The sequence below is a fragment of the Triplophysa dalaica genome, chromosome 3, assembly GCF_015846415.1.
Source record: "Triplophysa dalaica isolate WHDGS20190420 chromosome 3, ASM1584641v1, whole genome shotgun sequence".
NCBI classification, from domain to species: Eukaryota; Metazoa; Chordata; class Actinopteri; order Cypriniformes; family Nemacheilidae; genus Triplophysa; species Triplophysa dalaica.
The window spans coordinates 10,422,298-10,434,572 of NC_079544.1; the positions used below are offsets into that span (position 1 = coordinate 10,422,298).

The following is a 12,275-nucleotide window of genomic DNA, read 5'->3' on the forward strand; positions in this document are numbered from 1 at the left end:
CATCAAAAACTAGAAGCACACTTAAAACATGGTGCAGGTTGACACTGCTATTAGATTGCCTGTGCAGAGATCATTTACTGTAAAATTGAAAAGAAGACACAATTAAAGATTTAAATATGTGTTCATTGTCCTTTGGATCAGGTCCTCCTTATTTGAGCAATGGATTTTTTAATATTAGACTTTTCTCTGTATTACTGTCACCTTGAGTGTAAGAAGTATGTGTGAAAACCACACCATTCTCAATTTTTCTGTAGAACATTCGAGACGTTGAAAGCCCAGCATGACATCAAATGGCACAAGTTACTCCTATTAGTCTGCTTACACATAAATCATTTACAGTAAAGTTAAATAGAGAGACAGGTATTTGCTTGCAGTTGGGTAAAATTTAGCCATAGAGCAATTAAACCCTGGCATTTACAAATGACAGATGGTTTAATATGGCTTCGAGCTTTTAAATTCCGAATTACCTCACTTCTCATATGTACTCCTGCGTGTCATAAATATTGGGTGTTTTCCATCATGTAGACTTTGACAAGCTATTATTACCAAAACGCCAGAGCCATTTGGAAGTGGATTAACTCATGGGGAAAGAAAAGAATAACTGAGATTATGCAAGTATACAGTCATATTTCACATGCACTTAGCGTTTACATTCCTGCGATGGAAAAGTGGGGTGTTTTTTAGCCTTGAAACACCAACAGTCTTACACAAGGACATGAAATACATACACCCTTATTACACCGCCTGAAAAAGTCCTTATCATTGGCCTGTGGTTTTATTACCCTGCGCAAACAATTGGCTCTAAACTAGTCCAGTACTCAAGCTATTTATACCTTTTTAATGGAAACAGAAGGACATGAAAGTGCCCCTGAAGTGACAGTCAGAGTAAAGTAGATATTATTTTCTTTCCTTTAAAATGTCATTGGAGTCCATAAAAAAGCTGGCTGCCTCTCTTACATACATCTCTGTCCAACACTACTGGAAGATAAGCATGCAAATAGACTTCTACTGTAAGTGTGATTATAATTTGCCCTGTGATTTAAGAGAAATTGATATCAAATGAGTATGACCTCCCTTGCAGCACGGGTCAGTGGATCTGATGAAAGCCCAGCCAGCCATTTGTTATTTAAAACTTAAAAAGTGCAGAACAGGCAACCTTTAGGGCTTTTGTGTGTGACCTCGTCACGTGACCTCTATTCATCCCAGGCAAGCCTTTGTCCTCTGCGTAGTGGAGATTAATGGTGAGCTCAGATGATAAATACCATCACGACTTCGCTCTGACAAACAAGATTTAATATTTTCTATTACATTTATTTTTTTATACATTTCTCATTGGGAAATTTGGATTGGATTTAAGAATCTCGTGAGTGGTCTGGCTGCGCCTCGATTAAACATTACGGGCTTGTATGTGATTTCGCGCTTTCTGTATGAAGGTAACTGTCGAGGCGCTTCTAGGTTTTGTTTTACCAAGAAAAAGAAAGGTGACCTTTATGAGCGTGCGTGGTTTTTAACTTGAAGTGTTTTCTACAAAAAACTGACCACATTATCTTATTACCCAATTCATAACACAAGGTGGGTATTGTCTGGTTAACTGGTGGAAAAAGTCCCCCTAAAAACATACAGATGTTTGAAGAGAAATCAAGTGGGTGGATGTGTGGGATACTAAAAACACAGAGCGTATTGATGAGCTGTGTGTGAAGGTGGATGCATTTCATCGTAAAATGAAACTTCCTTCTGTCCATGAACATTGTAATGGTAAACCTCTTCAACCGTTTTCCATTGTGAACTTTTTCCAGCCGTTTCATGAGAATGTGACATTTTTATTTGTGAGTTTATGATTAGTCAGTTTACCACTAAAGCCGCAGCGATTGAACATTTTCCTGCCCATTGATGCGTAATGTCACGTCATTAGTCCGATCGACACGACATCCAACGCAACATCCCGGCACAAATACAAATGTTTTCTCGTTATATTAGCTTTCGGATACGTGTCGAATTCTCGTAAATTAGTGGTGTCTTCTAGACGCTTTCTGACACAAAAACGTTCATCTTAAAAAATAAATTGACAAAGAGAATTAACTGGGATAAGAAGGAAAATGCATTTACTGAAAGTACAGTCATATACAAATTAACTAAATATATATAATAAAAAATATGAAGTGACAAATTATTAAAATAACATTACTTTTTATATACATATTATATGTAATATTTTCAAATTTTAAACTCCAAATATTGAAATGTAAAAATAATTTTTAATAACTTTTAGTACAGTTTTTTTACTACAGGTCTATTTATTGATTTAATTAATTACATTATAGGCTACATTCAAACCAAAATATCATATCTGAATAAAAGGAAACTTACATTCTAATAGGTAAATGTTAAAAGTTAATGATTAATGATTTAATTTATTCTATTTAATGATGGTATTTATTTTAATTTCATTATCTTTTATTTTGATTAAGGCTCCTTTAATGTTATAGATTTTTAGTTATTAGCATTCTTAGTGCTCCCCCATTATAGACATACAACGTTAGATTGAAGCTATTTTCATGTGTTTAAATTGAGAGTTCAGTATGCCCTTTTCAGTGTTATGGTGGGGGAGTTAGAGTCACCTGGCCTTCAGAGAAATGCTCGTGGCCTTTAACCCCAAAGCTCCACCTGTCGGGTGTATTGTGTTCAACATAATGGTAGGCGTGGGCTACATTTCAGGTCACCTGTTGCTTCAGACAGTATCAGGTGACGGACTACAGCAAAAGGCCTTGTGTTTGTCGGAAGTGATTTATCCCCCAGTGAAGGAAAGCAATGTTTTCTACACCCTACTACAACCTAGTATTCATAGCAACAAAACAATGAAATCTTAACCAGTCATATGGTATGGTTGGATAAATTAATGCTTGCTTACTTTAGAATTATCCACTTATCTACAGCCATGTGTAAAACAAACCTTCAGGGTGTCCATTTTTTTCCATTGAAGAATATTAACATTTCTTTTCCAGATGCAGCAAATGGTGAATTCAGACTCCCGCTATGGTGGCCACCCTCAGGTGGAGACGCTTAGACCCAGAGTCCAATCTGGCATGGTTCCGCAAGGTCAGCTGACCACTATCAACCAATCACAGCTGAATACCCAGTTGGGGTTGAACAGCAACAACGGCACCCATGGCTCCCCATCTCCACCAGAGAGCAAGTCAGCCACACCTTCCCCCTCCAGCTCAGTGCACGAGGATGATGCAGATGATGCTGTCAAGGTGAGAGTGGAAGACTGTTAAAGATTCTATGATCTCATGAATATAAAAGCTTATTTTCGTCTCACACTCACAGTTTTATGTACCTTGGCGAAATACAGTGTATTTAAAGGAACGAGTCAGTACTGACCTTTCACTAACTTGTATTGCCATGTTTCCTCATACATAGATTTGCTAAGACACTGATCTGCCTCAAGTGTGTTCTTACAGCCCAAATATAGCTAATTTTCTCAAAATATTCACATTTTCTGAAAGTGTAGCCATTTATTCACACTGCCAAGATATTTCTAGTTTCTTAATGCAGGGAAGAGAGATTGACATTAAAATGTCAAAAGCTGTTAACATGCAGGATTATATCTCAATTTTGAGTCACCCATAGCCCACTTCAGAAAATGTCAACTGTTTCAGTATTTAACCTCTGGAAAAGCGTTTGAACAGAATACAACCAAACAGAACATTTATAACCGAATTAAAGTAGTAAACAAATATATGTACGATTTAACTCTATATGTAATATTTAATACGTAAAATAAAAAATGAAACCAGAAGTGCTTCTGGACCACAGTTTGCATCTCCATTAAATATTAGGAAATGAAAAAAAAAAGAGTTTCACATCAAGCTAATTTATTTATTTAAAATAATTTATTTACAAGAAACTTAAAGGCTTTGTCAACAAATATTACACTAGGTAGAAAATGTAATGTAATTTAATGTACTTATGAAAATATACTTGACAAAGAGAATTAACTGGGATAAGAAGGAAAATGCATTTACTGAAAGTACAGTAATATACAAATTAATTAAATATATATAATAAAAAATATGAAGTGAGAAATTATTAAAATAACATTTCTTTTTATATACATATTATATGTAACATTAAACTCCAAATATTGAAATGTAAAAATAATTACTCTTTTAGTACAGTTTTTTTTTACTACAGGTCTATTTATTGATTTAATTAATTACATTAAAGGCTACATTCAAACCAAAATATCATATCTGAATAAAAGGAAACATACATTCTAATAGGTAAATGTAAAAAGTTATTGTTGATTTAATTTTATGATTAATGATTTAATTTATTTTATTTAATGATGGTATTTATTTTAATTTCATTATCTTTCATTTTGATTAAGGTACTTTAAAAGTACCTTAACATAGTATGAAAATGGTATAAACATATATATAAAATATACTTTAAAAATAATATATCTATCAAAATTTGAAAAGTACGTATCTCAGTTATTCATGCCAAAGAATTTCATGTAAATGTTATTAAATGATTTATAATAACTGGTTCTGCAATTGAAAACAATTAGAAGCATCATAGCAAGAGCGCAATGCATTATTTATATTTATAAATAACGTACGCAAGTTCATAAAAGTTGAAAAGTATCTCCAGGCACTGAAGACAAGGGTCGCTAAATAGCTTTATGATGATTCATTCATAAAACTTGTATTATGGCTTAATCTAATTGGATACCTATTGTTTACTATAATGAGTTTGTCTCCTTCCAGATTAATGGGGCAGAGAAAAGAGCAGCCACAGACACGGCCAAGAAGCCCAAAACCCCCAAGAAGAAGAAGAAGAAAGACCCCAACGAGCCTCAGAAGCCCGTGTCAGCATACGCCTTGTTCTTCAGAGACACACAGGCAGCGATTAAAGGCCAAAATCCCAACGCCACATTTGGAGAGGTTTCCAAAATAGTGGCCTCAATGTGGGACGGTCTGGGAGAGGAACAGAAACAGGTGACTTTCTCTTTAAACCTCACAACTCACATGCACATGTCAACAAGTTGATTTATCTTGTCGCAATCTTGCGCTGACTCATAAAGGTAAAGTGCTGTGTGTTTCTATATACACGATTCTATTCATGCAGCTCTTTACACAGGTACAGTACGTTTTTTTTATCTAAGCTATAATCTACTGTATACAAAAGTGTATTCACACAATGATTTGTTATGACAGCAGTTGTGATGACGCATATCTTGGTCAGAATGGTTGCTGATTTCCCCTTGTGCTATTACATAAAAACATCATCTTAGCGCTGCCTATTGCGGTCTAACATCAAGTGCGCTTGTTCATGTAGGGGAAGTCTTAACTAAGCCAGGTGTGAGAAAGTGCAATATGTGAGAGAACATGTTAGACCAAGGCATTGTGCGGTCTGGTGTGATATAGATCACCGTTTCAGGACATATTTAGCACGAAAACAATTCTGCGTGTCATATTTGGTTTTGTTTCGATCACAGTCGAATTACAGAACAGTAATGTTTTGCAGAATTGTTTCTAGTGGGATTTTGCACGGCTTAAGTGCCTCGAAGCATTTAAAATATAAAGCCTACAAAAAATGTTGCCGTGAACTCATCTATTGTTCATTAAGTTACACATTCATTTGCTGTCAAATAACAACTGCTTTGATATTTGCAGTGCGTTCAAACTAAAATAGGAACCAAAGTGTATATCAAAATGTAATATTGGACCTTAAATATTAGTAGGTTTAGTTTGACATTGGAAGCGAAGAATAAGCATAATGTGACACAGAGACTCTTTATGAGGTTTGAATTGAGGTTTTGGGAAATGTGCGCGCCAGCTTCTGGTTCCTCAACCAGGCAGAAGCTACAGACACAAAAAGCTAAACAACTCTTTTAGGTTTTTTGTATTGGTTGATGTGTGGTCCTTTTTTCTGTGCACAACACTCAGCTAAGTGAGGCTGATGAAAACACTTAAAAGTACTTTGACGCAGGAGAGGATGTTTGCCTGATGAAAGAACATCATGTCTCTACACCGCTTTTTTTCTTGGTCTCTGGCTCTCTCTTTTTTGTTGCACTTCTCTCTTAAGTAGAGGTCTATTGGTTGAGGTAATGACAGCAGAGATGTATTGATTGGCAAATAATTACACATATTCCCCTTCTGAAAGAGGGAATATGGACAGTCCATAAAGGCAGAAGAACAAGCGCTGGATAAAGTGGGCTGTACTCAAGCTCCATTTCAGTGCTCCAACAACAATTACACATTATGGCTCATAAATGGACCGCCATTAGAGAGATTTCTAAGAATAATTGTGCGCAGGAACACGGGAAACGGCTCTGACCTCCCTTAATATATTTTTTCTTTGTTTGTTTGCTTTATCGTGGCAGAATTACAAGAAAAAAACAGAGACTGCAAAGAAGGAGTATCTCAAACAGCTGGCTGCGTACAGAGCGAGCCTTGTGTCTCAGGTAAGTCAATGGCCGCGGGCTACTGACATGCATCTGCACTTTAATAGGGACACTCTTTTCCTTTGCCATTGTGGAGGTGTTTGTTTTAAGCCACATGTTTCTGTTCCTTCTAGAGCTACAATGACCCGGGGGATGTGAAGGCATCGCAGGCTTCACAGATGCTTGGACCAAAGCCACCGATTTTTTCAGGGGCCGGTCAGTCCCACCCAGGTCTCTATATGAGTCCCCAATACCACCAGCAGCCAGGACTCAGTCCCCACCTGCCACCCATGCATCGGGGCCCGATCCGGCCCAGCGCACCCATGCAGGGAGCGGTGAGCATGGGCAGGATGACTGGCTCGTCCCCCCCTCCGCTGCAGATCAGCCCCCCCTTACACCAGCACCTCAGCCTCCACCAGCAACAGCAGCAGCTCAACAACCACCCGCTGTCTCTGCATTCCTCCTCTATGGCTCAGGTGAGACACATTTCAACACGTGAGAGCACACAATGCACCAAGGACACTTAACGTGACAGTTCACCCCAAAAAATGATTCTGTCATCATTTACTCACCCTTGAGTTGTTCCAAATCTGAGCACATTTATTTTTTCTGATGAACACACAGAGAAAGATATTTGGAAGAATGCTTGTTACCAAACAATCTTGGACCTCATTGACTTCCTAAATAGGAAACATTACAATGGTAGTCAATAGTGCCCCAGAACTGTTTGGTTACAAGCATCCTTCCAAATATCTTTCTCTGTCTTCATCGGAACAAATTGATGTGTACAGATCTGGAACAACTTGAGGGTGAGAAAATATTAAAACACTATCAAATGCACAATAAAAGTAATCATAAATAAAAAAATGGACCCCTTGCTTAAAAAAACATGTTTTACTCTTTTAACTGTGTAAGTCCAGTCAATTCCGAATGGTTCAAATCAAGTCACTCCATATTCCTTTTCATTCAATGTCTCGTTTCTCAGTAATTATGCTAGAAAGATAGGTTGTGGACAACATAACATGTTGACTTTGATCAAGAGAGACAATACAGTCTTTTCAGTATTATTAAACCAAGACCAAAAAGAGAGACATGACAGACACCGGGTCAGACCAATTAAAAGATTTTTCTTCCTCCTATCTGTTTTCCATAAACCTCTTCAAGAACCCGTCTGGTCTGATACTCTCCAATTTCCATTCTACATTATCAGCGGACAGATAGCAGAGCGTATATGTGTGTGTATATATGAATGTGAGAGTGGAGGAAGTGCTGTTTATGCAGCAGATGCTGCGCCGTTTCATTTTTCATCATTTCCGGCCCCTTCAGCCTATCTCTCACGCTGGCGAATGAGGTCAAGAGAGAAACCATTAATATCTGCCAGCTTGTTTTATGTCCGTGCAGTGCGAAAAAAAAAATCCCGCCGTATCACACAGACAGATTTTCAATTTTCTCTCTGTAATAAACAGATGCATTAGGATTTGGATGTGACTTAAGGTTGCGCAAAAAACCTCACATTGAGATTGATGAATACATCAGCGCTGAAGACAAAACGCCTTGCCTATCTGATGGAAACGGGTTTTCAGGCTGGGGCGAAGGAAATGAAATTAGTTCTTTGCTAAAGTGTATAAAGAAAAGATGGCTTTTCTAGTCTTTTTTTAAACCAAAATGTTTGTTTTTTATTCAGCACGTAGACAAAAGTGCAGAAAAGAAACTAAATAAAGGCTCGACTCATTCACACACACACACACACACACACACACACACACACACACACACAGACACACACACCCCAAAAAATCGAATTAAAGAGAAAATGACCTTGTTTGGAATAACATTCATTGGGTTTATTGCCTTCTCCGCTTTTACGCGTGAGGAGGGAGAGGGCTGTTTCATCCACAGCCCTGTGTTAGCAACACAGCCAGTTTGCTTGATCTAAAGTGCACTCAGTCTCATTATTAGCATCGGTGCTAATTAAACCCTCGTTCTCTTAATAGAGATCTCAAATAGAGGTGGTTAAAGAGAGGTTTGAAGCCATGGTCTTCTTAAGCGCTCACTGCGATGGCGAGAAAGTCGTTAAGAGTTGCGTGTCGATCCGTTTCCCGTCCTAATAGCCCTGAGTTGTGCTGGAACTTCAGTGGGATTGAGATGAGGTTGTAATGAGGTCCTAATGAATAGCACCCTTGTGTCTTGAAGCTCTTTAAGAGATGAGCATCAGCTGGGAGGCAGGACGGGCTGCTGCTGCCGGAGAGAAAGAGAAGGGGGGGGAGGCAGGGAGGAGAATCACATTGTCTTGGGGTAAACAGAGATTAGCTTCACAAAGAAAGATGAATCAGGTGGTCAGGAGAACAGGTGACACGCTTATTCAGCGACAGCAGTTTGATCTTTTACTGAGGGATGCGCCGGTCTGACAGCTAACGGACGTTGCGTATTGGATCATTAAAATTCAATTCATTCTTTTTTGTCTTGTTTTGTTTCAGGCGTCATTATGGAACCGCATAGCAACGCATTAATTCCTTCACAAACTAAAATGAAAAAGGCCCATTTCCAATCGAAACTGTCGCTGCAGAAAAAAGTTAAGCATCTGCATTTGAATATAAAAGGCCTATTGTTGTAGAATTCTGTTCCTGTGCCCGCTGGGAATTCTGGGAAATGTTGTGTTTAAAAGAGCAACTACTTGATTGAATTTCATGCGCTCCGTTTTATCACTCGTCGGCAGGAAAATTAACTTGCGTGCGGATCACCATCGTCATAAGGAAAAAAGCATCTAATTTTCATGCAGATTATAGTGTGAATTTGTCTGAAGTCCAATTTTAGATTACCACAGGGCTCCGTGTATGTCTGTGTCAATCTTTTGGAGGAGAGTACGAATGCTTAAACTTGGCTTTTCTCTCCTCCGTTCGGGGAGTTCTTAAGCCTGTTCCACAGATCCTGCCTTTATGGGAGAGTTTTTAAATCCAGGGGGGAGTAATAATCCTAGCTCATTTTGCATATTTGTGGAGTGCAAACAAAAACGTGCGGTTCAACTTTTTCGGCGAGCCGAGGCAGGGTGGGGGGAGGTGGGGCGGTGTTGTCGGGGGGGTGGGGGACACAAAGGGGCAGATGGAGCCTTTGTGATCGAATGAAGGAGAAGAATTTGAGGAACAATTCATGAATAGGTAGAATCTCTGGAGGGGGAAAAAACGCAGCCACCTGCTGTCTTGCTCTTTCAGGCAGATTCTCTTGTGTACCACTCAGATTAACTTCTCTTTCACATGAAGTCTTTCGTAGGCTAAGAACAGAGAAGAAGTCTTCATATTAGAATATCTGCTTCGTTTATTTTTCGTCAACTCCCTCGCCCCCCCCCCAACCATCCACCGAGTTCCTCATTAATGATCATTTGAGGCTGTTTGCGTTACGTTGGAGTCACGTCCGCTTCAGATCGTGTAAGATGTTTTGCTACTTGAAGTTAGAATGGACGAGCTGGTCTGTGCTTACCTCTGTTTCTTCACTCAGACTCTAGTCGAGCCAAATATGGTCATTTTTTAAATGATATATTAGTTATGAAATATTATATAGTATAGTTTTATTAAAAACTCTTTGTTTTCATGTCCTAAATGTTTTTTTAAGCTATTTTAAAATCACTTAATACCAATTATATCCCTGCTGTCCTATTGAAACATCCTATCTCCATATTTAGATTTTTTTCCACACAATTCCATATTTTATGCACCCGGTTTGTTTGTCACTGGATTTTTGTACATACCTGATTAAAAGTATTAGAAAGTGCTTGTCAACTTTGACAACACATTTATTAATTGAAAATTAATTAATGACGATACATTAAATATAAAACATATTAAATATACACTATATAAGCTTATACAGAAAATGAGGGCTTTTAGAAATCTCAAATCTGAAGATTATGCATAACTTACCCAACACGGGACATGCAGTATATAATATTTTATTATGCTCTCTCTCAGGGTTTCCAGCTTCAGGCAGAGTATCAGAGCATGGTAAATGTCACATCCGCTGGACCCGGTCTGTCCCCTTCAATGGACTACCGCACTGGCTGCAGGAATGGCCCGACCCAGGGCTTGGAGTGGCCCCCTGACTACTGCGGCAACGGGTGAGTGCCGACTCCTCCACCGCCCCTCCCCCCGGCTCTTAAATTATACTGCGGGCAGTAATGCTCGCATCAATCTTTCATGTTTAACATATTCATTGAGAAGAAAACATGAAGCGAGCGTATTCTGTAAAACACAGAGAATGCTTGTGCTTTTTGTGGCAGCCATTTTGATTTGTTTATATTTCTCTCCACAGAGCTCTGCAGAGGGACAAAGCCCTGTATCTGACCTGATTAACATCATCACCCACACAATCCTTCATGCTCACAGGACCAAGGCAGTTCCTCATCCCAGTACAGCCATTCAGGGCCTGATAATTCAGGCCTTATTTTAGACTAGACACAATCCACGCATCAGCAAATTCATGTCCGAATGTTTTCTTTCTCGTGGCTCACGCTTTACTAAAACCGCGGCGGGTAGGGAATTCGTATCTCCTTTTAGCTTCTGACATTCAGACATTTTGGATCTTAAAACTAGAATCATCAAAGCATGAACATGTAAATTGTCTACAAATTTGTTTAAATGCAATCACCTCGCTCTAATGACTTTTAATGCCCTCCTATTGTTTCGGGTCCTTGTTACATAGCTAATAAGAGGCGGTGTATCTCTCTAGACGTGTGATTTATCGGCGATTGCTCATGGTTTAAGAAATCGCGCAGAGCAATTCGCCTGGCGGGGCGGGAGGGTTGTGTCAGTCCACCGGTTTCGAAGCACTTACTGCTGTGTGTCAGGAACTCCAAGCTCTTACTCACAAACAGCAGAACGAAAACCAAAACTTATTTTGTATAGAGGAAAAATCGCACTCTGAGAAAAAAAGACAAAAAAACCCACACAAAAAGAATGTGGATGATATGACTCCTGCATTTCTCCCTCCTCCTCCGACACCTCCTTTCTCACACGTTTTCTCGTTGTATCATTCTTCCTCTCTGTGGCGATCTTTTCTAGTCAACTGCCTTAGAAACAGAGTTCTGTTGTAAGTATAAAACGGGCGCTCGTAGCGACGCTGCAAACGGCCGGACGGGTCGCTTCAGCCCTCTTTCAAACTGTAAATAGAATCTGTGTTACTCCTAGAGTATAAGAATTCAACTTTGTTTTTTTTAGTAACAATGTGATTTTGAATTGGGCCACACCAGTTCGTTTGAAGGGATAATCAGCCAAGTGAAGCGATTTCTTGGCATCGGGAGTCCCTGTTGTTTAGACTAAAAGAGACGAATGAAGAAGTATTTCTTTTCCCAGGTTTAATTAAGGAAAGTCGAGTCTATCAACCCGTGAGGTAGCATGAAATGATTCGTTTAAGAAAGTACTAAAGAAAAAGTTTATTTTGTATTACGCAAAATACTTCTTTTGTATCACTTCTGGCATATTGATTAATGTCATCCAAACTATGTGTATGAAACTGTCAGATGCTTATATGGTGTTAATTAGAAGAAACAGTGGCAGATTGGAGAGTTTGCTGTATAACCCCGGCATATGGCTGATCATTACTATTCCTCTACACTGTGTCTATATGAGATCTTTTTATGGTACTTGTTTGCGCCTATTTATGAAGGAAAAAAATAACTGTAGGTGTTTCTGAGTAATTATGTTAGAGTTCCAGGGATGTTTTTCTGTTCATTTGTTTTGACAGAATCGATCCAGGCAACAATGTGAATAATTCTTATTTAGTTTTTATTGTGTTTGAAAATAATAAATAAAGGCAAACCTGCATTTTTGTGCAG

At 38.7% G+C, this 12,275-nt stretch overlaps 1 protein-coding gene across 4 annotated transcripts in view; it reads left to right on the plus strand.

Moving 5' to 3' along the window:
• Positions 1–12,275, plus strand: part of tox (thymocyte selection-associated high mobility group box) — a 57,363-nt gene extending 45,088 nt beyond the window's left edge. For all 4 annotated transcript variants that reach the window (XM_056744524.1, XM_056744522.1, XM_056744520.1 and 1 more), the window contains 6 exons: positions 3,003–3,254; positions 4,773–5,003; positions 6,392–6,472; positions 6,586–6,927; positions 10,414–10,559; positions 10,754–12,275. In XM_056744524.1, the coding sequence (XP_056600502.1) occupies positions 3,003–3,254; positions 4,773–5,003; positions 6,392–6,472; positions 6,586–6,927; positions 10,414–10,559; positions 10,754–10,790 (1,089 nt within the window). In that variant the 3' untranslated portion in view covers positions 10,791–12,275. The remainder of the gene's footprint in view (positions 1–3,002; positions 3,255–4,772; positions 5,004–6,391; positions 6,473–6,585; positions 6,928–10,413; positions 10,560–10,753) is intronic.